Here is a 22,630-nt window from a genome sequence, read left to right on the forward strand (position 1 = left end):
GAGAGAGCGAGAGAAACTCTTTTACTAGCTTGTTTCTGGTATGAAGTACCTCCTTTAGCTGTTTCATCACAAAGCAACAAAATCCACATGTCCAACATTACACAACTTTGACATCAGCACAGTCTTGACATAACTATTAGCTTGCTTGTTAATATATAATAATAATAATAATAATAATAATAATAATAATAATAATAATAACAATAATAATAATAATAAAGAAACAGAAAAGAAAAAAAGAACTTCCATTGACTTCGCGACAAGAAAAAAAAAAAAAAAGATTAAGCTGCCCTGGAGATTTACAGAAGCGGAACAAACATTCAGATCAACATTCATTAAAAAATAGAAGGGAGTCACTCTCAATCTCATCGAAGGCAACAAACATGCAATGATCATACGTGTACTGCCTTTCTCCCAATCAGTGCTTTATTAGGTCTGGTGTTGTCTGCAGATCTTAACGAGGGCAGACCTGAGAACGTGTTCTGGTGCCCACGGCCAACTTTTAGGTGTTCAGCCAGTGACAGAGTGTTCATGGCCGTTCACTCCAAACCGTGGCTCGTTAGTTCATGACGTCACTGGGCAGCGCCTCATTTTAGCTATTTGAGCCATGAGCCGAATAATGCAAGAAGTAGAAAACCTGCCATTAAAACAAACAAACAAACAAAAAAAAAAAACACACACAACCCGAAGAGGCACGACGCCACACCAAGCATGACGGACAGTTTCACGACATTAACAAATTCTTTCAAAAAACAAAACAAAACAAAAAAACAAACAAAACGTTGCGATCCTGTTTCAATTCCATCGTTAATTAACACAATTTCTCTTGAGCACAAATTAATTACATATTTACAAATTAGCCCCGGACAATAACCATACAATTTTTTTTTTTGCACTGATAGAAAACACAAATGGTAATAATGCTTTTCTCGCCGTATGGGGACTCAAAACACCACGATGCAAGCCAAAGGTTTAGGCAGCCTTGTTTGTCGAGGCTGTTTTTGTGTGTGTGTGTGTGTGTGTGTGTGTGTGTGTGTGTGTGTGTGTGTGTGTGTCACATTCACGGGTCTCGGACCCGTTTGTTCCATCGCAGACCTCTGGAAGTGGAATTTTGCACAAGGGGCATCTCTGTGGTCGCAGTCAAGGGCGAAGGAAGGTAGTGTGCTGCCCCCCATAGGCCAAAATAAAGCATTACCACTTGTGTCTGTGAAATTTCCCACGGCAAGCTACAATCACACAACCGCCTGATTTACAGTTGCTGAGCTCGTTTTGTACATCTGATACAAGCAAAGACATTTCACGAACTTCATCATCCACTCCCTCTGGGCGCTTAGGCTTGTTTTTCTCCCAGTACAGGTTTGACTTTTGTCACAGTAATCAATCGATAGGCAGATGAAGTGAAAAACAGGACAATATTTGGGTCCTCTTAGATGAACTGACGAGGACTCAGTCAACAGACGTGGCGTTTTAAACAAGAAATCACATATATTGACTATTTAAGACCGATTTTTTTTTCTTCTTCATTCTTCACAGGAGTTCGCTGAAATATAAAATAAAAAATTTGCCTAATTGAAAAATATGCCGCAAATCATTTTATTATTTTTTTTGCGTGCCACTGCGTCCTCCTTTCTCCTCCCTTCGGAAAAAAAACCCAACGTCGGATGTCTTTCCTATACAGACAAATGCTGTATATTCTTATTTTCATATAAAATAAAGGGTCTACTAGCAAAGAGCCGAGCAAAAATGTTAACAGCAAAAAAAAAAAGAGCTTGTGTTAAAAAGAGGTAAAAGGATAGTTATACGTTATCTTGAGGTAGCAGGCGGTTTTAGTTGAGGAGATTTGGTAAACAGAAAACACAAAGTAAAAATAGGATGACTTGCACCTGAAGCCGCAGCAATCCGCAAGACTCTAGATCTCACTGGTAAATAAGGATTCCGATCACCCTTCTAAGTATAGGATGTATGCAATATATGTGAATAATATGGTGAGGCTATTTTTTTTTTTGATGCTATTCTGGAAGAAATGTGTACACACGCGTCGGTGGAGGTCACTTTAGTTGGTCCTGAGCCTGGGCAGCATTTATGGGGACGACACAGTGGATCCTCTGCCGTGGCATCTGAGTGCAGCTCTAATGGCACTTAAGTGTGACCGGATGACACACACACACACACACACACACACACACACACACACACACACACACACACACACACACACACACACACACACACACACACACACACACACACACACACACACACACACACACACACACGTAGGAAAGTGAGTTTAGGCCACTGCGTCCGACGTAAGTTCAGCTTGAGGGAGTTCAGCCGCAGGAGCTTCATCAAACAAAGTGAGCGAGTTGCTTTGAACTCGCACTCAGCTGTGCAGTCGGGTCGTCACGTTGATTAGCGACCACCTCTGCTACGCTGTCGCCGTCTTTTCGTCGGCGCTGCGGGTCGCTCAGAGCCCCGCTTGATGGAAAAGTTGCTTCAGTTTTTTGTTTTGTTTTTGTTTTTTTTTCTGCTCACCGAATGAAGCCCCGTCTAAAGTTCTAGCGGAGACGCACGGACGTCGGCGATGGGGTTGTAGCCATGACGCACCGACGAGCATCAGCAGTGAGTGGCGCCTATGTCACAGACACAGACATGCGCACGCACACATACACACACACACACACAGACAGACCGTGTACATCAACAAGCCGTCCGTGGCTTTTAGTTCCAAGCTGGCTGTTAGGTTACACGGCTACAGTTCAGACTTGCATTGATGGCTCTCAGATGTCTTCCGACTGGTTTCATAAAAAAAAAGGCAGTTGTGACAGTTAACAAAACCAGTTTGCTTTTCTTTTCTTTTTTTGCTTTTGGAACATTTTAGAATCTGGGTTCAGCGGCATCTTCTGGGGGAAATTAAGGCATTTATTGCAGGGCTTTTGATTATATTAACTTCTCTGTTTTTCTTTTTTTTTCCATTTAGGACTAGATGACTTGGATCTAAGTTTAACCTTCCCTTTAAACACGACAGGGGCGAACTTCTTCACAGCCTGCGGCGTCTCTACGTCTCCTTCTCCTTCTTGGCCTCCCGCGTGGTGCCGCTCTTCAGGAAGTCGCTCCTGAGCAGGCGGTAGAACAGGACGATGTTCATGGCGGTCATGATGGCCATGCCCACGCTGCCCAGCGTGTAGGCCAGCAGCGGCACCTTGTCCCTGTTGAGCACCAGCCAGCGGGTCATCCAGGCCAGCGTGTTGATCCGGAACACCACGTACGTGCCCAGGTTGATGATGCTGTTGACGCGGTACGGCGTGCCCTTGGCCATGCTGCCCATGCGCAGCAGCTGCCGCAGGTGGAGGAAGACCGAGTTGAGCTCCACCAGCAGCGCCACCACGGCGAAGCCCACGTAGCGGCCCGACAGCACGGACAGGCCGAAGCAGGTGACCACCTGCGGAAAGACAGAGAGACCAGTTGGAGAGGTGCGTTGGTATTGGCACACTTCAGACAGAGCTGACGTCAGACTGGGATAGGTCAGGGATGGGTTTAAAAAGTTTAAAGTTTATTTTTTCTATTTATGCTGTACAAGTCTAATCTTCTTTTCCTCACTGTGAAATTGAACTTGGGTTTAGGCAACTGTGGAATATGATATGGTGTCAAGAGGACATTAAACAGAACCACTGTGATAAACGGAAATCTACCAAATCTACCTTGTCCATTGATTGTGAGTTTGATATTTTGTGGAAATTTTATTTTATTTTTTGTATTTATTTTTATCATTTTATTCTATTTGTCAGCGACATTGAATTCAAACATAGTTACGGGCTTGCAGCTGATGTGATGCATAGAGAGTTTATAGCCAACGCTAATTCTCAACTCCAGTCCCCGGTTGGGCTTTTCCACAGTGTTGCAGTACAATATTAAACATACACAGATTACAAAGACAAGACCTTCCGATTCAGTGATTCAATATTGCATTGATGTGATATGAAACATTCACTCACTCACTCTTTCTCCAACACAATATACATCACTTATAAAGGCCTTCTTCAAACAAATTCATTTAAAAACTTTTCATTTCTGCAGTAACACAAGGTATCCACCAGCTATCACGACGGTATGCCAGAACATTTCCTCAGCCGTGACGACGGTATTGCAATTGACAGTAACGTTTGAACCGCGTAAACGACGTTGTGAATGAAAAGCGCGGAATGCGCCGGTGCTGCCACAAGATGGCAGCACCGGCGCTCCGGATTCGTCTCAATCATAGAGAAGAAAAAAAGACAGAAAGTAAAAGCAGAGCAACAAATATCTCCCGACCTCGGCGCGGAGGGTTACACAAGGAGAGAGAGAGTGAGTTTCGTACTGAGTGTGATGCGCTGTGACAGCGGCGGGTATTCAGCAGCTGCGGCTGCGGGTTGAAATTCTGCCACACAAAACGTGTTTGTAGCAAAAACAGTTTGTCCAGCCAGCTCTCAGCAGGCACCGACACCCACTGACCCCGTCACACTCAGCAGCCCCATTCGCACCCTGGGCAAGACTTTGGGGGCAAAACAAGGCAGAGCGTTCTGGAGTTCTCGGCTCGTTACCGTCAAAGTTGCCGTGTGTTCAACGGACCAAGAATATATAATCCCAGTCAAGACCTTTTAAACTTTAAAATCTTTACAACTTTTAAGATCACAGAATTATAAAATGCTGCAGGAAAAAAAAAAAGCCTTTTAGAACCTTTGCTTCTGCTTTGTTGGGACTTTTAACCAGGCCAGGGAGAAGAGATACTACTGCCCGTTGTGACATCACCGAGGGCACTGTTCCAGAACTGTGCGTTTTGGCGCACTTTCTTTAAAGTAACTCAACCCACAGAGGCAGGTTTTCTGCATTTGTTGGGGAGGCGAGAGCAACAGGCCGTGTGTGTATCTGGCATCAAAGCCCGCCGCAGGTCAGAGAGGGTGAGATAACGAACGAGGGCGAGCCGCTGGTTGGTCCAGGTCAAGGGTGGACCAAGGTGAAGGGCGAGCGAGTGACCTTTGGCACGGGTCACGGCCCGGTCGCTAAAGCATCTTGTGCAAGTGCGCGTCTGATTCGCCTCGCGGTCACAAGACGCTCGGGCTGATGCAACAGCAGGAAGGTAACGGTGATCTTTGCATTAAGCATTCGCCGTGACCAATGGGACTAAAAAAAAAAAAAAAAGTCCTCGCTCACACATCGCACCCACCTGGAGACGCATGGACATGATTGTGACAGAGAGAAAGAAATAAAGAGAAATAAAGCAAACACATGACTGAGGCTAATTTGACACAATAAGTACGAATGATGAGGAAAATAGTTCACAGCATGAGCAACAGTGCCATTATAGGTTGTAGATAAAAATGCATTTACAGACTTCAGTCTTTGTTGTATGTCATATTTCTTCACCTCTGTGTAAAAAAACATAAATATATATATATGTATATATAAATATATAATAACATCATATAAATAATAAACATGTACACATATACATATATACACACACACACACACACACACACACACACACACACACACACACACACACACACACACACATATATACACATATACACACATGTATGTATAAATATATACATAAATGAAAGAAACGACACAGAAATCTCAAATAGATTCTCCAGAAAGCCAATTCAAATCATTCATTTCAACAGTTATTTCTCCTAAGATTCCAAGGCAGGAGCGTAAACACAACAGGAATTTGAGCGGCCCGCGGTTCCGGTCCCTCCCGGCTGGCCGTGCTGGAACCAGAGGCGCGTTGAGCATTGTTGGCGAACAATCACGGCCGCCGCGGCTAAAAACTGCCCATTCAGCAAAGCAAATAAGCGCCGTGTCAACGGGAGGACGAGCCTTTCCAACACCAACGCAGCACAAACCGACGAGCGCGCGAGAGGAGAAAAACGGTAGCGGCGCGACCTCATCGTCCCTCAGTCCATCAGGTAAGTCAGTACGTCAGGCAAAAAATACTTTGAAAAAATGAAAGTTTGCTCTACAAACGACTTTGCTTTTTTCTTCTTTAACAAAAGCCAACACTTTGTTTTTTTTTAAAGCTTAGCTCAGAGCAGGCGAGACGCATTCCCAGTTTATTTCTACAATAAGACAGAATCTGCACGTGAGATGGTGGCGCACATGTGTGTTTGCGCTTCCATAACCACGTCCCTTATCTATTTCTCTCTCTCACATGCACGCATGCACGCACACACACACACGCGCACGCACGCTGATGTTGGGTCACATAACCCTCAGTATATATAAGACTCTTTATGGGTTTATGGTGGTCACCTTTTATTTTTTATGATGTTACATATTTGCCGGCGGCATTGAAACGACACGCCATACGTTATCTTATCGCGCTCCGATGGCCGCTCGCTGGGTGCGCCGTGACACACAATGGGGTGGAAGCCAAACAGCACAAACACCCTGCCAAACTGCAACGCAACCCCAAAAAGGTCACAGTGTGTCGGTCCAGCTGGCATGTCAAGGTGGGGGGGGGGGGGGGGGAAAGAAAAAAAAGAAAAAGTCAAAATGAAATCCCAGTGTGTTTTTAGCCCGGATAGCTCGCGCACGCTGCTGCCTTTTGTAGCGGGACACAATGGACAGCGCAGCAAAAGACCGTCCAAACTGCAGAGGACCTCGCTCGGGTCAGGGCCGCTGAACCTTTGAGCGTCAACCTGCACGCGGAGCCGCTTGCGCTAACCGGGGGAAAGGGCTGAAAAACAAGGCGTTGGAGGTGTTGGTGGGTTTTTTGTTTTCTTTCCCTGTTTAATCCCCCCCCCCCCCCGTGCCGCTTCTCCCCAGAGGCTCATTAGACGTCGTCTAAAACGGTGGGGAGGGACCTCTCCGTCCCACTTCCAAAGCGGGGAATCGCTGGGCGCAAAGGTGTTGGGAGAGCATCGTAAACAGGGCCGTTAACGGGATGATACCTTGGGAGCGAAGGCAGCGGGGAGGGGAGGGGAGAGGGGGTGGGAGGGTGGGGGGTTATGAAAGCAAAAGCCCGGGTCCAAATACAGACGGTGAGGTCAGCATTAAAAAGACGTTGCGAAAGACAGTCATCATCGTTTAATACGTCACTCACCGCATAATAAAAGCCGACTATGCAACGTGTCCGCAGAGGTGAACTCGTTCCAATTATACAATTCCTTTTGCAAGCCCGTTTTCAAGGGTTTGTTTTTTTCAATTATTATTTTTAATTCCAACTTGCGTTGCTCAAACACTCAGGAAAGTACAACGTGTACAAAAGCGGCATTTTCGACATAGACGCACTTGCCACCCCCCTTTCCCCCCCGCGACCGTGCTCATTTTTGGAGGGCTTTCAGCGTAAAACGCTGCCGGTTTTTCCACTCGCAAAAGCTGAGGCGCACACAAGTTGAAAAGCAGACACACAGATCTAATCAGCCAGCGGCCGAGTCAAGCTGAATCATGCCTCTCACCACACCAGACGGGCGCAGCTTCGTTCATTTCCCCTTTGCAGTTTGATTCCCCCCCTCCAATAGTCCCACTGTTCCCACAGGTGAATCGCAGAGGAATAATCCTCACCGACGCTAACGCAGCTATATTTAGAGCTACACCCCTACATGCGAGTCAACATGCTGCGCTCATGAATAATAAGTGAATGAAAACAGGCTGTGGCTTTTAGCCGAGGTCTAAATATCAGCATGGCATGATTGCGGATATGTATAGCTTTACATCTCTTTTTTTGCAGGCTCGCTCATCTGAAGCTGAAGCAGTCGGCTGTGCAACCTACAGGTCCAGTTATGGCCGCTGTCCATCGCGCAGTCGCTTCCCCAAAACACAACGCTGACGTTTGGCGCATTATTATGCCAGACACAGGAAAACAGATGGCAACACGCGCTCTCAAATAAGAATGATCATTTTAAGTAATATAAGTTCTATATAGAGGTGCTGGCCAAAACTAAAAATGGCCCACAACACTCAAATGTCCATCTCAAAAATGTTTAATAGCATCACTGGCAAGCATCTCAGACGCGTTTCAAACAAGGCCAAAGTCCCCCTATGGAAACTCTCGCTGGACAACTTCCAGTTGAGAGGTTTGCTGCCACACCTTTCTTCAAACGCCTTTTTGTGAGCGCAATCTTTGTTTGCTAGCAGTGCAAACAGTGACGTACTGCAGGATTTCCACATCCAACCAGTTTCCCTTCCTCCTCACCGCCCCACACACACACACACACACACACACACACACACACACACACACACACACACACACACACACACACACACACACACACACACACACACACACACACACACACACACACACACACACACACACACACACGAAAGTTGGAGAATTTTGGAGAATTCCAATACTGGGAAAGCCGGTTGGTTTCACTGGACAGACAGAATGATGGTAACAGTCTAAGGAGGAGGTCTGGTGGGTAGATCCATATTTTTATTCAACTGACTTGGTAAGTTGTTTGGTTTGGTCGAGTTTAACCCGCCCTGTCGTGCCAATGCTAGCTATCATAGTTCCTACGTGACGCGGAATGTGCTTCACAAAGCCGGTTGGAGACTCGAAACATTTCACAGCGCGCCCCTCGGCCACCAAACCTGTTCTGGTCGCCAACAGATGAGGCACGAGCTTTCAACCAAACCCAACCCAACCCAACGAGGTCAGACGGCTAATTTCTAACAAGACATCTTACAACATTTTGCACCAACCCACGGCGAAGCAAACTGGCGAACCCATGGCCGCTCGCTCACTCTTTTAACCCTCCTCAGGGTTGACCTTTAACCTTATACCCAAACGACTCTTTGACCCACCTCCCACAACCCTCCATGGGACAGAAATAGAAGAGAGGTGGGTTTCAGCTGTACCGCCCACACAGGTTTGAATTTGAAATGAATACCCAGAAGCACAGCGTACTGCAGAAAAAAAAATGTAATCACATCTACGTCTATCATATAACCCAGCTGGGGATGCACCCATACCAATACCGGTATCAGGTCTCGGTTCCGACACCAGGGTTGAGGACTCTAGTCGTAGAACTTGAGAAACCGTACTCATAAAATAGGCGCCGATACCACGACACCAGTTTACAGGTTTATTGTTGATGTGTGGCAGTGCCGTGTGCAAAGCACTTTAGCTGAATGTCAGCGTGACAATTTGGTTCAGTTTGCGTTTGGACTGCAGTGAAACTTGTGACAGTCGCCCGGCGTTCTAGAAAAAAAAAAAAAAAACCTGCTGAAGAATGTTCTGTGGAAAAAAACCAAATTGATTTAAAGTAATCCTATCACGTGTCATGGCGTTATTATGTAGCATTGAGTGAGCACTGAAGTGCAAGTACTCGTGGTATCTCTCTAAACCTAACCTACCGTACAACCTCCAAACAAAACAAAACAACGACACGAGGCGTTAGCATGCGTCACCGGCGGTAGCAGCAAGACGCAACAAAGAGACCGTCGTCGGGATTTCGGTGCTCAGTGGAATCCCAGCTAGAAAGGGAAGCAGAGCTGCTCCATGTCGAGAAAACACTGGATGTGACGAGCTGGTTGACTGTTGTGACAGCGATGGGACTTGCGATGAACACAAACAAACTGTATACTGCAGTGCCGGCTGCTCGCTTGACTCTGTTTGTTGCTAATGACCATCCCAGAGAGTGACCTGACTCTGGAGACATCGGGGGGGGTGGGAAAGAGAGGACTCATTATTTCCATTCCAGCGATGAGGGTTTCATGAGAGAAGCCCTTCTTAGTCGGCATCCTCGGCAAGAAGAATGTGAATGGCAAAATGGTTCGACGTGGATTTCCGAAAAAAAAAATAATAATAAAAGTTTTGCCATCCAATTTGCTACTGTCACAACAAGCGCGAACGGAGACTGTGCAATGTTTTCACCTCTGTTCTCTGAGATTTAACCTGCATGTCTGTATTTCCATATGTCATTTGTTATGAGCTCATCTTCACTCAGTTGCTCTTTTTCAATTTGAAAGATAACATGGAAGGCGAGACTGTTTCAGTTTTAGTTGGACTCCTTGCCTTCAGCCTTCTCTCCTCACACAACTAGTCGTTTGCTGAGAGAGAGAGAGAGAGAGAGAAAGAGAAATCTGTCTTTTACATTATGTAGCCAACGGGGAGCAGACGCTGGCTGCGACTTTCTCCTGACGCGCACCAGTTTTTCAACTCGACTCCCTGGCGAAAAATCAATCGCTGACGCGAGGAAAAGCGGGGACGTCCGGACAGGTCGACATCGCTACCCCGAGTGGCAACGGAAACAATCTCTGCCACGTGGGGGCGACCAAGTAAAGCGTCATTCAGTTCTCTGACGCTTGCGACGCTTGTGAACTGATCGAAGCGACCGATCGTTTTAAAAAGTTGTCGGACGTTCTGTCCAAACAAAATAATAAAATAAAAAAAAATCGGTCGCTGGATGCTTTTCCCGGTGTCATGAAGGAGCAGGAAGCGGAGGGGGCCGGGTCGACGGGGGAGGAAAGCAATAGGAAGCTCAGCAGATGTGTTGGCCGTCCGCTCATAGGTGGACCTGCGGTGGGGTGATGAGCAGGTGGGTGGGTCCACGGCCCGTTCCACGAGGGACGAACGGAAACACACGCGGGCTGCGGTGGACGAGCGTGTCTCTCCAGGACACACACACACACACACACACACACACACACACACACACGAGCGCACAAACACATGGCAGTCTGCTGGTCATTACTTCTGTCATGGGACCAGCGTTAACCCCCGTCAGCTGACGGGATCACACCAGGTCGCTCCAGCGCCTCGCTGTGTACGACGGACATCTGGTCAGCTGGGGCAGATGTGGTAATGGGGGGGGGGGGGTTTGCTGATGGCTGGTGGTGGAGAGTGATATGTGATTTTTTTTTGTTTCTTCTCATTCATGTCTTACTGCGATTCTCCATGTTTCAACACGGTCATAGAGGCCCACCGTGGTGACCTCTATGGATTCCGCTCACAACTACAGGGACTGCTCAGTGTGGTGCTTTGCATTTTGAGCCGCACTCATCCCAACATCGGCATCGAATAGTGTTTTCCTCCCCTACTGGAAGTGTGTGTATGTTTTTAAAACGCACCTCTTCTTGTACAACTTTTTTTCTTTTTTTTTTTTAAACAGACAAAAACACCAAAAATTTGTCGCTGAAGCCAATTTAGGTTGCTAGCACGCTACAGCTAGCAAACGCTCAAGGGCGGAACGCTACTACCATTATTATGGCCTTCCAACTTCTGCTACACCACCAACACAATAAGTTGAGGGTGTGAGGCGTCAAACTTTCCACATTACATTTTTGTTTTGGGGCAAACTCACAAAGTCAAACCACCACTATTTAGCACGGTAGTATGAAGTTGGGGACACAGTGATGTAGAACTTTTTTGCAGAGGGGGAGCATGTTTTTTTGTTGGGTTTTTTTTAGGTGTTGGGACAGGCTTTTTGCAGTGGTCGCTGCAAGAACTGCAACTAAAGGTCCAGCTCTGAGAACTGCTGGAGATCTGATGGAACGTCCAAATGTGTCCAAGTTGCAGTTTAATAGGACAACATCCCGTCATAGACGTGAGATTTCAGGCTGTACTGCACCACCCCAGAAAACACACCGTAGCTTCAGCTTTCAAGATGCAAACAACATTATTTTTTCCAGTATGAACAAATGGTATGCATGAACATTAAGGGCAGCAACAGAAAGCTCAAGTGGTAGCGGTTTTCCCCTCCTGCTCCAGCCAAACAGCTGTAGAATCACTCATCATCATCATCATCGCGCAGTGCTTTATAAATGTATCGGACCACCTGTGCTAAAAATGAGAGGACATGAATATTTAGGGAAATGTGTTTAAAAACTTGTTAGAAAAAAAAGATTCTTATTTCTTTGGCAAATAACACACTAACTAACGCTACAGTCATTTTCGTTTACCTTTCTGGACCTAAACGTGAGCCGGTTCACTACGTTTCTCGAAGAAGTCGAAGGAATGAATCATGTGTGACTTTAAACTTAAACTTTAAACTTAAACTTAAAAGCTAAAAGTTTTGATTCACTTTGATTCAACATTTAATGCAGAAATTAAAGTGTGTCACTGTGTTGTAGTTTTTGTCTGTTTTTGTTTTGTTTGTAAAACGGTACATTTGAAAACTCATGGATAACAACAAGAATGATAATTTAGCATTGAAAATATAATTGCTTTGTGCCCCTGTATTAACCACTACCTATATTGTATATGTGTGTGTGTGTGTGTGTGTGTGTGTGTGTGTGTGCGTGCGTGCGTGCGTGCGTGCGTGTGTGTGTGTGTGTGCGTGCGTGCGTGTGTTTTGGTAATGATCAATGCTGCTGGTTTACACTAGTTGAGGTATTAACCATTCCACCGGGCAGTGGTCTACGTTTGGTAAGCACTGCGCATGACAAAAGATTTTTTTTTTTTTTTTCAACACAGTTGTGGAATTTGGGGAGACGTGAGAAACAAACGCACCCCTGACAACTTTCACTAGAGATTACGCACGTTCTTTTTCTGTCCCACCTCTGGTATGCTTGAGTCACCCGCCCACGCTGCTTTCGGAATCATATGCAAGTGCTGTGGTATTCACTCAGCACCTGGACCCCTGCCAGTTTGCTCTCCATTCATCTTATACACTGGTGTGGGGCCATTGGGTGTGTCGCCTTGTGAAAACCACTCCACATGCATGACTTTCGCCTCGGCTATTTGTTTTTTTTTCCCCGTCTTTTCTCGGTCATGACGACTCGCTCGTGGCGTCGAGGCCTCTGAACCTGCCCATGGCTGAATGGAAGCCACGACAACAGCGACGGTTGTTATGCCAACTGTGGACAAACGCCATTTTCTTCTTTTTTTTGGGGGGTCTTTTTTCTTCCCCCCACCCCCTTTTCCAGCCTATCAAAAAGCAGGGCACGCGTGCACACGCAATTGTGACAAGAGTGCTCGTTGCTGGTGATCCAGGCTGCATGGGGTAGCATGAGTGGCTGCATCTGTAGATTTAATAGATTTTCTCTTCCAAATGAGCCATTAGTTCCTTCACTGTTTTGCCTTTGCGACTGCGCACGGTTAGAGAAGAAAGACAAAACATGAACAATAGCGCGACATGTTCACTTGCTGCAAATTGATTGCGTTTTAATGACACGTCTAATTTCATTTGTTGCCTGTGCGTCGACAGTGAGGTGTTGTGCACGGAACCAACCACGAGCGACGTACATTTCTGTTGTACATTTGTGTGTTTGTGTGTGTGTGTGTGTGTGTGTGTGTGTGTGTGTGGATGGGGGAGTATGAGGTTAGGGGCAGAACAACATATAATATTACTGGGTTGCCAAGCCTTCTGATTGGTTTGCAGCCATGTGAGGAGGACTGGGGCGGTGCAAGCTGCACTGGAGAGGGCTGGGGGGAGGTGTGTGTGTGTGTGTGTGTGTGTGTGTGTGTGTGTGTGTGTGTGTGTGTGTGTAATCGCTCACAGGAAGCGGCTATACGCTTCTTTCTCTCTCTCGGGATCCTGAGGTTCATGTGGAGACCAGATGCCTGTCTGGAAGTGCACATGAATGGATTGGGGGTCGGGGGTCGGGGGAGGGTTGGAGGGAGGGCTTGGGGGTGGATAGTGGGCGGGGGCAGGGGGCGCTCAGGGGTCTCCCGCCAAAAATGGAACAGCGCTGATAAACACAGGCACATGCCTACATCCGCAGCTCCCCCTCCCAATCACTTATACATAACAATATACATAATTTATGCCTAATAAATCAGGACACAGTGCGTGAGGCAACACCAGGGTGAAGTATCAACCGTGGTGTCAAATTAATTTGGCGTCAATGTCTCTCATCAAGATGTTTGTTACTGCATTGCAGCAACAGAACGGAGTAGGGATGTTAACAATTAATCGATTATCGAATAATTGTCGATTAAGAATTTAATCGACTAAGCAATTCACCTGTAGATACTGTGATGGTCATAAAATACCTAGAACGAGTTACTTTTAAACAGCTTCTTTTTTTTTTTTAAATAAAAAAATAAAAAAATAAAAAGTTGAAATGTGACCCATTAGAAGTCAACTTAAAGTCAGAGGATACATGTTTATGGTGTTTTTACTGTTCTCTAATGTAAAAAAATCAGTCACATTGGACCCTCAACATTATTTGAGGGTTAAATAATGTGTTCCTTGCACATTTTCCGTTGTGAAATTTAGGTTCTCAGGCAAAATCGGCGCTGATTAATTAATCGTTAATCGATCGATAAGATCAATCAACTATCGATTAATGACTTAATCAACAATTTGCATCCCTAGTATGGACAGTAAACAGACAGTAAATATACAGTAAAGATTCATGTGTCCAGCTGAGTATCTAATGTACGAATAAAGACCACAACTTCTATAAATTCCATAATAATCAAGTAAAGAGAGTAAAGTCCTCCACTCATGCAGGACTCTACTGTCAGGTGACTTGGTCACAGACGTGACTCGTGGTTCAGATCTCAAGTGACCTATAAAGCTGTAAAAACATCTGCATCAGACAAGTCTCAGCAACCCCCATGTCTTGGAAATCTCCACCTCAACCTATATTTTTTTTCTTTCTCTCTTTTTCTTTCCGCAAACTGATAAGTTAGAACAGAGGCGCGTTAATCCTTCTGGAAAATCCAGTTTCTTGGGGGAATCGGGGGGGCGGGGGGGAGATGCAAAACCACGGCCGGCCGGGCCAAAGACAAACGGGCATTCAGGATAATCGAGTTTTGCGGAATCAGAGATGAGGAGATAGACGACGCAGGCGGAACATTCCAGCAGCGCGCTGTGTCACAACCGGAGAAGTTAAACCAGATAGTCGCCCTTCCCCGAGAGTGTTGGCCCTTCCCTGCAGCTCACCGACATCTCTCACCACTTGTTTAGATATTTCGGGCACGTACATCTAGACAAGACACTATATTTTGCCTCATTTGTGGGTCCTGTTGACAGGCTGGGGAATCAAAAACTTCACCTTCGTCGTTGAAAAGTGCGATGCACAAGAAACAGCAAAAGTCTCTCAAAGTCTAAGACAAAGACTACATGAACAATAGTTTTTGCTATTTATGTTGATAAATGTATGAACATAAATTACGGCAATACGATCATCTTTGAATCACAACTCTTTTTGACAACAGTTCACTCTAAATAGATCTTAAGAAGTTGAGAGTTTTCACGCCTGAAACTTGAAAAGCGGCTGTGAGACAGAGCGCCGGCCTCGCTGAACACTAACCGTCACCCCCGGCTAAAAACTTCATCCGACAACCAGAGGAACCAGAGCAACCAGAGGAACCGTGAGGTCATCGGTGACTGAGCTAAACCAGTTTGAGGCTCTGACGTCAAGACGGCACCTCAATTGCCTTGTGTCTTGTGGAGACGAGGTGTGTTATTAAATATCGCTCGGCTCTGTAACGTCCATCGTAAGAACATCAGCGATCCAAATACACGCATGTGATTGGATAATGGGCTGAGGGGAGCTGAACTGATTGGAAACAGCAAGCATCTCGCAAAGCGGCTGATTAGTTTGAGCCCTGATCTGCTTTGGGTGGAGGTTTAGCTTTTAGCCTGGCAGCTAAGATGATTGAATTCTGCCTGAAGACAGAGGGACTGGGGAGAATTGTGGTGGGAAATGAAGAGGGGGGCGGCCGTGTTGGCTGAGTGGTTTTATTCTTTGTGGAAAAATGAATGTGTGCGCCTGACGTCGCCTGGCGAAGGCTCGTACGATTCCTCGCAAGTTAACCATTTCCGGGAGTCGCAGGCAAATAAGGGTGAAGTGGACTCGCCATGACGACGGCAAACTAATCTCCATTTCCCTGTTACAAACAAAGCAGCAAGTGTAGTTGGAAAAAACGTGTGTTTATTTGCCCAAAACCAATCTTCAACGACCTCTATTTGACATTTTCAGGAAGCGGTTGTATTTCAGTGAGCAATGCGTGGCGGACTCGCCCTGTTCTTTCAGAGGAAGTCATTTCTAATGGACGAGAGCCGTTTAAGAAGCCAGTCAAGGGTATTAGCGGGCGAATGTAGTCTCCTCTTCAGTCAATAACATCTAATGGAACGTTCAAAGCTCCTCATTTCTGCTAGACTACAGCAACAACACGGTGGTTTAACACGACTCATATTTGACCTCATTACATGTCAATATGTGTTCAGAAAAGAGTACATTTTCACTGCAGTTCGTGCAGGGGATAGAATGAGCAATAATAGGATTACAATTGGGTTTAATGTTGTGAAAGCTCAGTGAGCAAGATTTATGAGCATGAAATAGTGAGAGAGAGAATATTGAGTCCAAGCTTTCTGACGCAGCCACTTGATCTCACATCTTCCTATGAACGTGAATGGCTATCATTAGAGAGGGAAAAAGCTACCGTAGAGTCATTCATCCCAAGAAAACACGCTGGAGGAATTCTAATTGCATCTCATTTTGAGGGATCCCTCTGTAATCACACACATTAGGCCTTAGAAGCAAAGGAAATATTAAGAAAACAAAACACACAAGATTATTATTAAGTTCTCCTAAACCCAAGTCGTGGCCTTCTGAATGTGCCTACAGCGGACATTCCCTAAAATCACAGTTTCAATTTCGGGTTTGCAAACGGGTCCCTCCGATTGACGCCACAGGGCTTTTCTTCTGTGGTAAAATTTTAAACAGTAGCCCAGAGGGGACAGACCTGCTCAACAGAAGGCCCTGTGTCTTGAGCTGGCACTTTACTACAGGCACAACACAATTATCAGGGATGCAGCCACACTAAAGCATTTACAGCAGTCATTGATAGCTGATTCCGATTAACCGGAGAAATTAAGACGACGGCGGTCAATGAATTATTACTCCCATGTGTGTTGCACTGCAGCAAGTTCCGACGTTCACTCGCTGACCACAATTTAAGAAAACAAAGATTGGAGAAGAGACTGAGGCGGTCGTCAGGTTTCTCAGAGGACAGAAAAGTGAATCGGTTCAGCGGAACAAGAGCGCTTGGTGTCCGACAGCCGTTTTGAGTGCAGCACAAATCGCTTCCCTCCCACATTCTGAGGAGAAAACAAGGCCAGCTGTCTTGGCAAAGGCGGCCATTCACTCCAGGAAGCGACGGAGAAAAAAAAACCCTCAACATGAGGGTCATCCCGCAGGTCACTCTCAGCGCGGACTCAAAATGACACATAGCGTGCGGCGGCGACAAACAGACGGTTGTCATCATCTCTTGTCACAAGAACGCGGGGAAACCACCCCCCCGCCCCTCGCCCCCCGCCGACAACTTATTCGGGTCGCCTGTGGGGAGACTGGCGTTTGGCCTCAGGAGGAGTGTCGTGAAGGATGTTTGATTGGAATGCAAAATGCTGGATATGACGGCTTCTCCTACGCAGCCATCACCAATCAGTCACACCCACACCTATAAACAACCTCTATTGTTCCGTGTTTTTTTGTTAAAGAATAAAAGCACCTGTTTGATTAGGTGACCTTGGCAACTCAAGGCCACAGATGATATCAACACTGCCCTGCACTCAGGGCACTGACTTAGCAACACCCATATTCAAACAATACGTGTCAACAAGCCACTCATTAGCTAGAGATGGTAACAGTTCTTTTTTTTCCCCCGCAAGTTCTGGATGTCGGGTCCATATGATGTCACTGAGACCTCACTGACGCCTCTCTCAGGCCAGTGACAAACCACTGCAGCCAGCCAGCAGCCGGTTCCAGAGTTCCGAAACCTCCTTTTGCTTTAACCTTTTCACAACAATGTCACAGGAGGCTGTAAACAGAGGGCTTAACGCAGAGTTTTTCCGGAGATCTATAGAGTTATACAACAATACCGAATACAATGTGCGTGTGGCTGATCTCAGGGCTCTCTGGATGGAAAACAAAGATGTGGAAATGTGACGGTCCAGAACAGCGTTTCTCAACTGGTGGGTCGAAGAGCTGTTTTGATTGGGTCACAGCTTCGTAGGCAGATTTTAAGATATACATATTTATGGAGAAAATGTTGGGAATTTATTTTGCAGGACACACAATTCAATTCAATCATTTCGATCACTTATTTACTGGACATGACGGAAAGTGGGAAAGCGGTTCAATCTCTGTGGAATAAATTTGGGTTGCGGCTTCATGATGAGGAAGCAAATGTGGGTCATGAGACTCCACCAGTTGGGAAGCACGGCTCTAGAACCACTATTTACTATGAGGGTGAAGTCTGACTCATTTCCCTTTGTGTTTCAGCAAGGTGTTTTGGAAACGGAAACAGTCCAAGAGCCTTCTGGCAGAGGAGCCTCCGCTATCAGACTGGCCTGCTGAGTGCCACCATGTCATGGAGATGACTGGCTGCCCGTTGGAACTGGGGGAGGGGAGGTGAGCGGCAGCCAGACTGCAGACAAGGACGATTGTTTCTCTTTGTTCCTGACGTGCTTGCTCTTTGAAGCCAAGATCAAACAATGGGTGTTTTGTCTTTTCCTTCAGCGGAACCCAAGACAGGTGTTTATGAGTTTTTTTTGTTTTTTTTTGGAAACATGACATATAAATCCAGCTGCACGTGAACTATTTGTTGAGCTAGTTCATTATTCAGCCGTCAAATTGGGTTGCGTTGCAACGCTGCCGGCCATGCTACTTTGGCAGTGTAACATGTATTTAGAGATATTTGTGAGACCTACCACCAAATGATGGAACAGAAGCTCCCAGGAATGACTCAGCTTCTGGTTGAACAACATGTCAAAGAAGTCGTATATGAAGTAGCCTGTGAAAAGAGACAGCAAAGGATTCTTGTTTAAATTCAAATTCATTCCTTCATTCAACAACAGCAACAACAACAAAAAAAAAAAAATCAACCAAAACGTGGCAGATTTCTTTGACAATGGGATCTTTGAGTGCATCCAGTGTGTCAAGGAACCTCGCTCCCATGGCTACTGCCGACCAAGACGCGTCTTGGAGAGGGTCTATTCATATCTGGCGACCCCGCCCCCTTGCCTCCCCCCCCCCCCACCAGCCGTCCCCATGGTGACAAGCTATTCAGAAAGCTGGAAAAATAAATGAAGTGTCGAGGACGGGAACGAAGGGACGCCACGGAGCTCAGGGCTTTGGTGGGATGGGAATTAACCACATAATTGAGGGAAATTCAACACCGGGGTCACTTGTTCTTGGGCGCCGTGACGTTTGGCGACAGCTTGCCACGAGCCTTCAGACGGATCGTTGTAAAACATGTGCGATTACTCCTTTGATTGCCGTATTTGTATCATCCGGTCTCCAAGGTCGAGCTTCCAGCCAGTGTGACTGGAGGAGCTAAGGTTTTACAGGAGGTCAGCTTCAGGTCAAGATTGGCTATAAAAAGCCAACCTGGAAATGTTACTTGTTAAATTGTATGTTGACGCAGCTCTCCTATATAGACCATTTGCATAAAAACCATTCATCCAATGCTGGCCCGTCAGTGCCTTAGGCAAACAATGGCTGCAAGTATGGTTCTGTTTTTCTTAAGAGAGTGCTATTTTGTTCCTCAAGTCTTTGGACGTTTTAAAGTGTGCTCAGACAACGTAAAGGTGAATTTCTTTTCCGCTGTTAAAACATTATGTAGACTGTGAGAACATTAAAACTACGCTGGATCCAGTCTGCCTTTTCATTGGTTAGCCGTTCAAGTCTTATCAAGAGAGGAATAAAGGAGAGTTTCCAGTAAAATACCAGAGAAATACTTAAAGGCGTGTCTACTGTCTGGCCACATCCCAATAAAACCAGTTTTGTTCAAGACTGAGCTGCCAACATCTCTCCTCTTGTTCGCATAAACCAATGCAATTTGAGAAACCTGTTGAGTTTTCAGGTTGAAAAATTAACCCTGTGAAAATAGCCTCAAACTCAAGACGCACAAATGTGTGTCCACGGTTAATATCCAGTCAGTAATCCACTGAAGAAGATTGGAAACTGATCCTTAGGTGCTAAATGACTTTTCAGAGAGTCATAGGTCAGATGCAGGGAACAAATGTTTCTATATGGGTGGGTCGTCAATAAAGCATGGACCTCTAATTCAAGACAGTACGACCAAAAATGCTCTACTTTCTGTATGTGTCACCTTGTGTCTTATATCGTATTTCTATTTTTATTTATCTTTAGTTCTTATATTTCAATATTGTTTGCACAAAGGGAGTTGCCACGCAATTTCATTGTATCTTCTGCTGCAGTGACATTAAAGGCTATTCTAGTCTATTCTATTCGATTCTATAAACAACCTGATTGCGCAGAACAACTTAAGAGAGTATTAGTGTTATTCAAATTCAAACTAGTTTTTATGCAAACAACATTTTTTTTTTGTTGTCTTTCACCAGCAGTTTGCCGAGATGTGCAAAACTAAACACGTCGGGGCGTCAGCCGCACACCGCATTTCAGCAGTGGGAGGGGTTTTGGGAGGGGCACTCCCACTTTGTTTTGCGATTTTTCCTTTATTTCCACGAGCAACTGGTGTGGACGGCGCGCACAGATCAACCGAACCCCCACCAACCAACCGACCGACCGACGGTGATGATGGACACCGTTGTGTCGACCCCATCGCGCCACATTACGAAAGACACGCCCCGTGCCAGGGGCGGACAATAAGACCACTCATTGATCTTGGCATACCGACGCTGCCTCTGCCCCGCACTGAGGGCTGGACTCAGTGAAAGAATGCAAAACATCCCGAGAATCCTTCAGGAGCCTTCTTGCACGGCAGCGATCCAGTAGAAGCGTAGGTTTAAGAAGGCCCACGTGCCACCGGTTGCACTACAAGACTACAGGAATGATGAGCATAAGGCAGTGAAAAAAAATAAATATATATATACAAAAGCCGTTATTTACGGAATGTTTGGGGAAGAAGAATGCAGAACAAGGCCGCTCTAGAATGTCTTTATATATGCACAGTGGAACTTTGGATTAGCTGGGCTTCACCGTGTTTTTACAAGCACAGGACTCATTCACGCCGCTCGTGGTTCGCACCTCTGGGGGAGAGGGCTGTCACGCCCTCTCATTACCATCCCCTCCATCAGCATCGAACCACCCCACATGTCGCAACCGTCATTCTTACTGTACTCACCAATAGAAAACGACACCAGGGCGTGAGAGAACACCGAGAAAGTTTCGATCAGATCTTCGGCCATCTGAGGGTGAAGGAAAAAGCTGGGGGGAAAAAATAGGAGAAAGACGGGGAGCACGTCAGGGAGAGCAGACGACCAGACGAATTCAGCCAACTTTAAAAATCAGCAGAGCAGCGTCTTTAGGATTGTAGCAGTTTTCCTTTACAGAAAATGTGGATGCTTATTTTATAGTTGCAGGCACTTTCTTTCTAACCATGTCAATATGAATATTGGAATACAACAGGAGGAGGGGGAAAAAAAGAATTATTACAATTATTACATTATTGTCACTATGACTAGTAGTAGTAGTAGCAGTGGTGGCACTAGTAGTGGTATTTGTTGTTATCAAAATATATCAGTCAGTGTACAAAAAAAGAACACCTATTTTGAGAGCACATGAGAAGAGCAGACCTTTGCAGAAACAATTGCTGCTCGCACACCAATCTGAACCACGTTTCCGCTCGGACGCGCGCGCGTGCGTGTGTTAGAAACTACTCCGAAGTGCAGTTGCTGATGTTTTCGGCTGGACATACCACATCACTGCCCATACAGCGGTAATGAAGCTGTGCACGAAGGATGTGGCGATGTTTCTCCATTTCCACGCGTTCCTGCGGGCAGAGTCTGGCATGGGCAGCTTGCTGACTGCGGCGTTGACGAGTGTGAAGAAGCCGAAGGAGGAACCCGTCGTTACAATCACATAGCCTAACTCCATGGCTGGGGTGAAGAAAGAAAAAAAAAAAAAAAACCGTTTATCCTCCTGAAGTGAATGAAGACGTGACGACCTCCGCTGTGCGCTATCAGATCTGCCCGGTTCCCATACAGCCGATGTCGGGGTTAGGAAGGCAGCCGAGGGGGTTCAGCCGCGGGTGACTTGTTTAAGGCAGTCGGTAAACATGTGTTTTGGGGCGCCGTGGGTTGTATCCGTTGCGGGTATTGTCTGGAGAAGAGAAGGCGTGGACGGTTTACCACCGACGACCAGGCGTTTCTTTCTCGGGGAGAGGGACGATTCCCCGGGGGAAAAAAGGTCTCTGTGGCCACAGGTGGGACCGACTCGTGTCTCCAAGCGCCGAGGTCTTTCTCGACTGTTGTGAAACGCTCTCGTTGTAAAACCTCGCTTGTGTAACTTTTTGACATCAACACTGGACATACGAGGAGCGGTGCCCCGCCCACGCGCGCCTCGAATGGGCGCGGCCAAGTGCACGTTTCATGTGCTGCGTTGTGTTCACGTAACGTCGGACATCTCAGCGACATAGTTATCAAACCGCGGGAACGAGGGAAAACTACGATTTTACTGCACGCCATCCAGAAAAAGTGATATGGTTGAACAAAAATAGAATCAACATTTTAAATATCTCAGTTTACTTCTAGAAATCATGCGTACAAATATTTACGCAGGATGTTTTTCCTGTTAAGAGAGAGGAGTACGGGTGTTGTGGCCAATTCAAGCTGAAAGTTTTTGGAGCTCGTTTTCCGTGCTACAAATGTTTTAATTGATTTTGATAAGGAGTAGTTTCATTGAAGTTTTAAAAAAAATGAAATTCAGTTTAAATTTTGAAGGCCATTATGTAGACCGCAAAACATGCTGT

At 46.0% G+C, this 22,630-nt stretch overlaps 1 protein-coding gene across 1 annotated transcript; it reads right to left on the bottom strand.

Moving 5' to 3' along the window:
• Positions 1-1,336: 1,336 nt before the first annotated feature.
• tlcd2 (TLC domain containing 2) lies at positions 1,337-22,172 on the bottom strand. The gene is made up of 4 exons (XM_076035993.1): positions 21,578-22,172; positions 21,005-21,087; positions 18,606-18,688; positions 1,337-3,442 (listed from the first exon to the last, which is right to left on the bottom strand). Exons 1-4 carry the CDS (start codon positions 21,754-21,756, stop codon positions 3,059-3,061), a joined length of 729 nt encoding a protein of 242 aa, XP_075892108.1. The 5' UTR covers positions 21,757-22,172; the 3' UTR covers positions 1,337-3,058.
• Between the last annotated feature and the right edge of the window lie 458 nt (positions 22,173-22,630).

Source organism: Nelusetta ayraudi, unplaced genomic scaffold (genome assembly GCF_046127955.1).
Source record: "Nelusetta ayraudi isolate G7.1 ecotype Tasmania unplaced genomic scaffold, CSIRO-AGI_Nayr_v1 ptg000048l, whole genome shotgun sequence".
NCBI classification, from domain to species: Eukaryota; Metazoa; Chordata; class Actinopteri; order Tetraodontiformes; family Monacanthidae; genus Nelusetta; species Nelusetta ayraudi.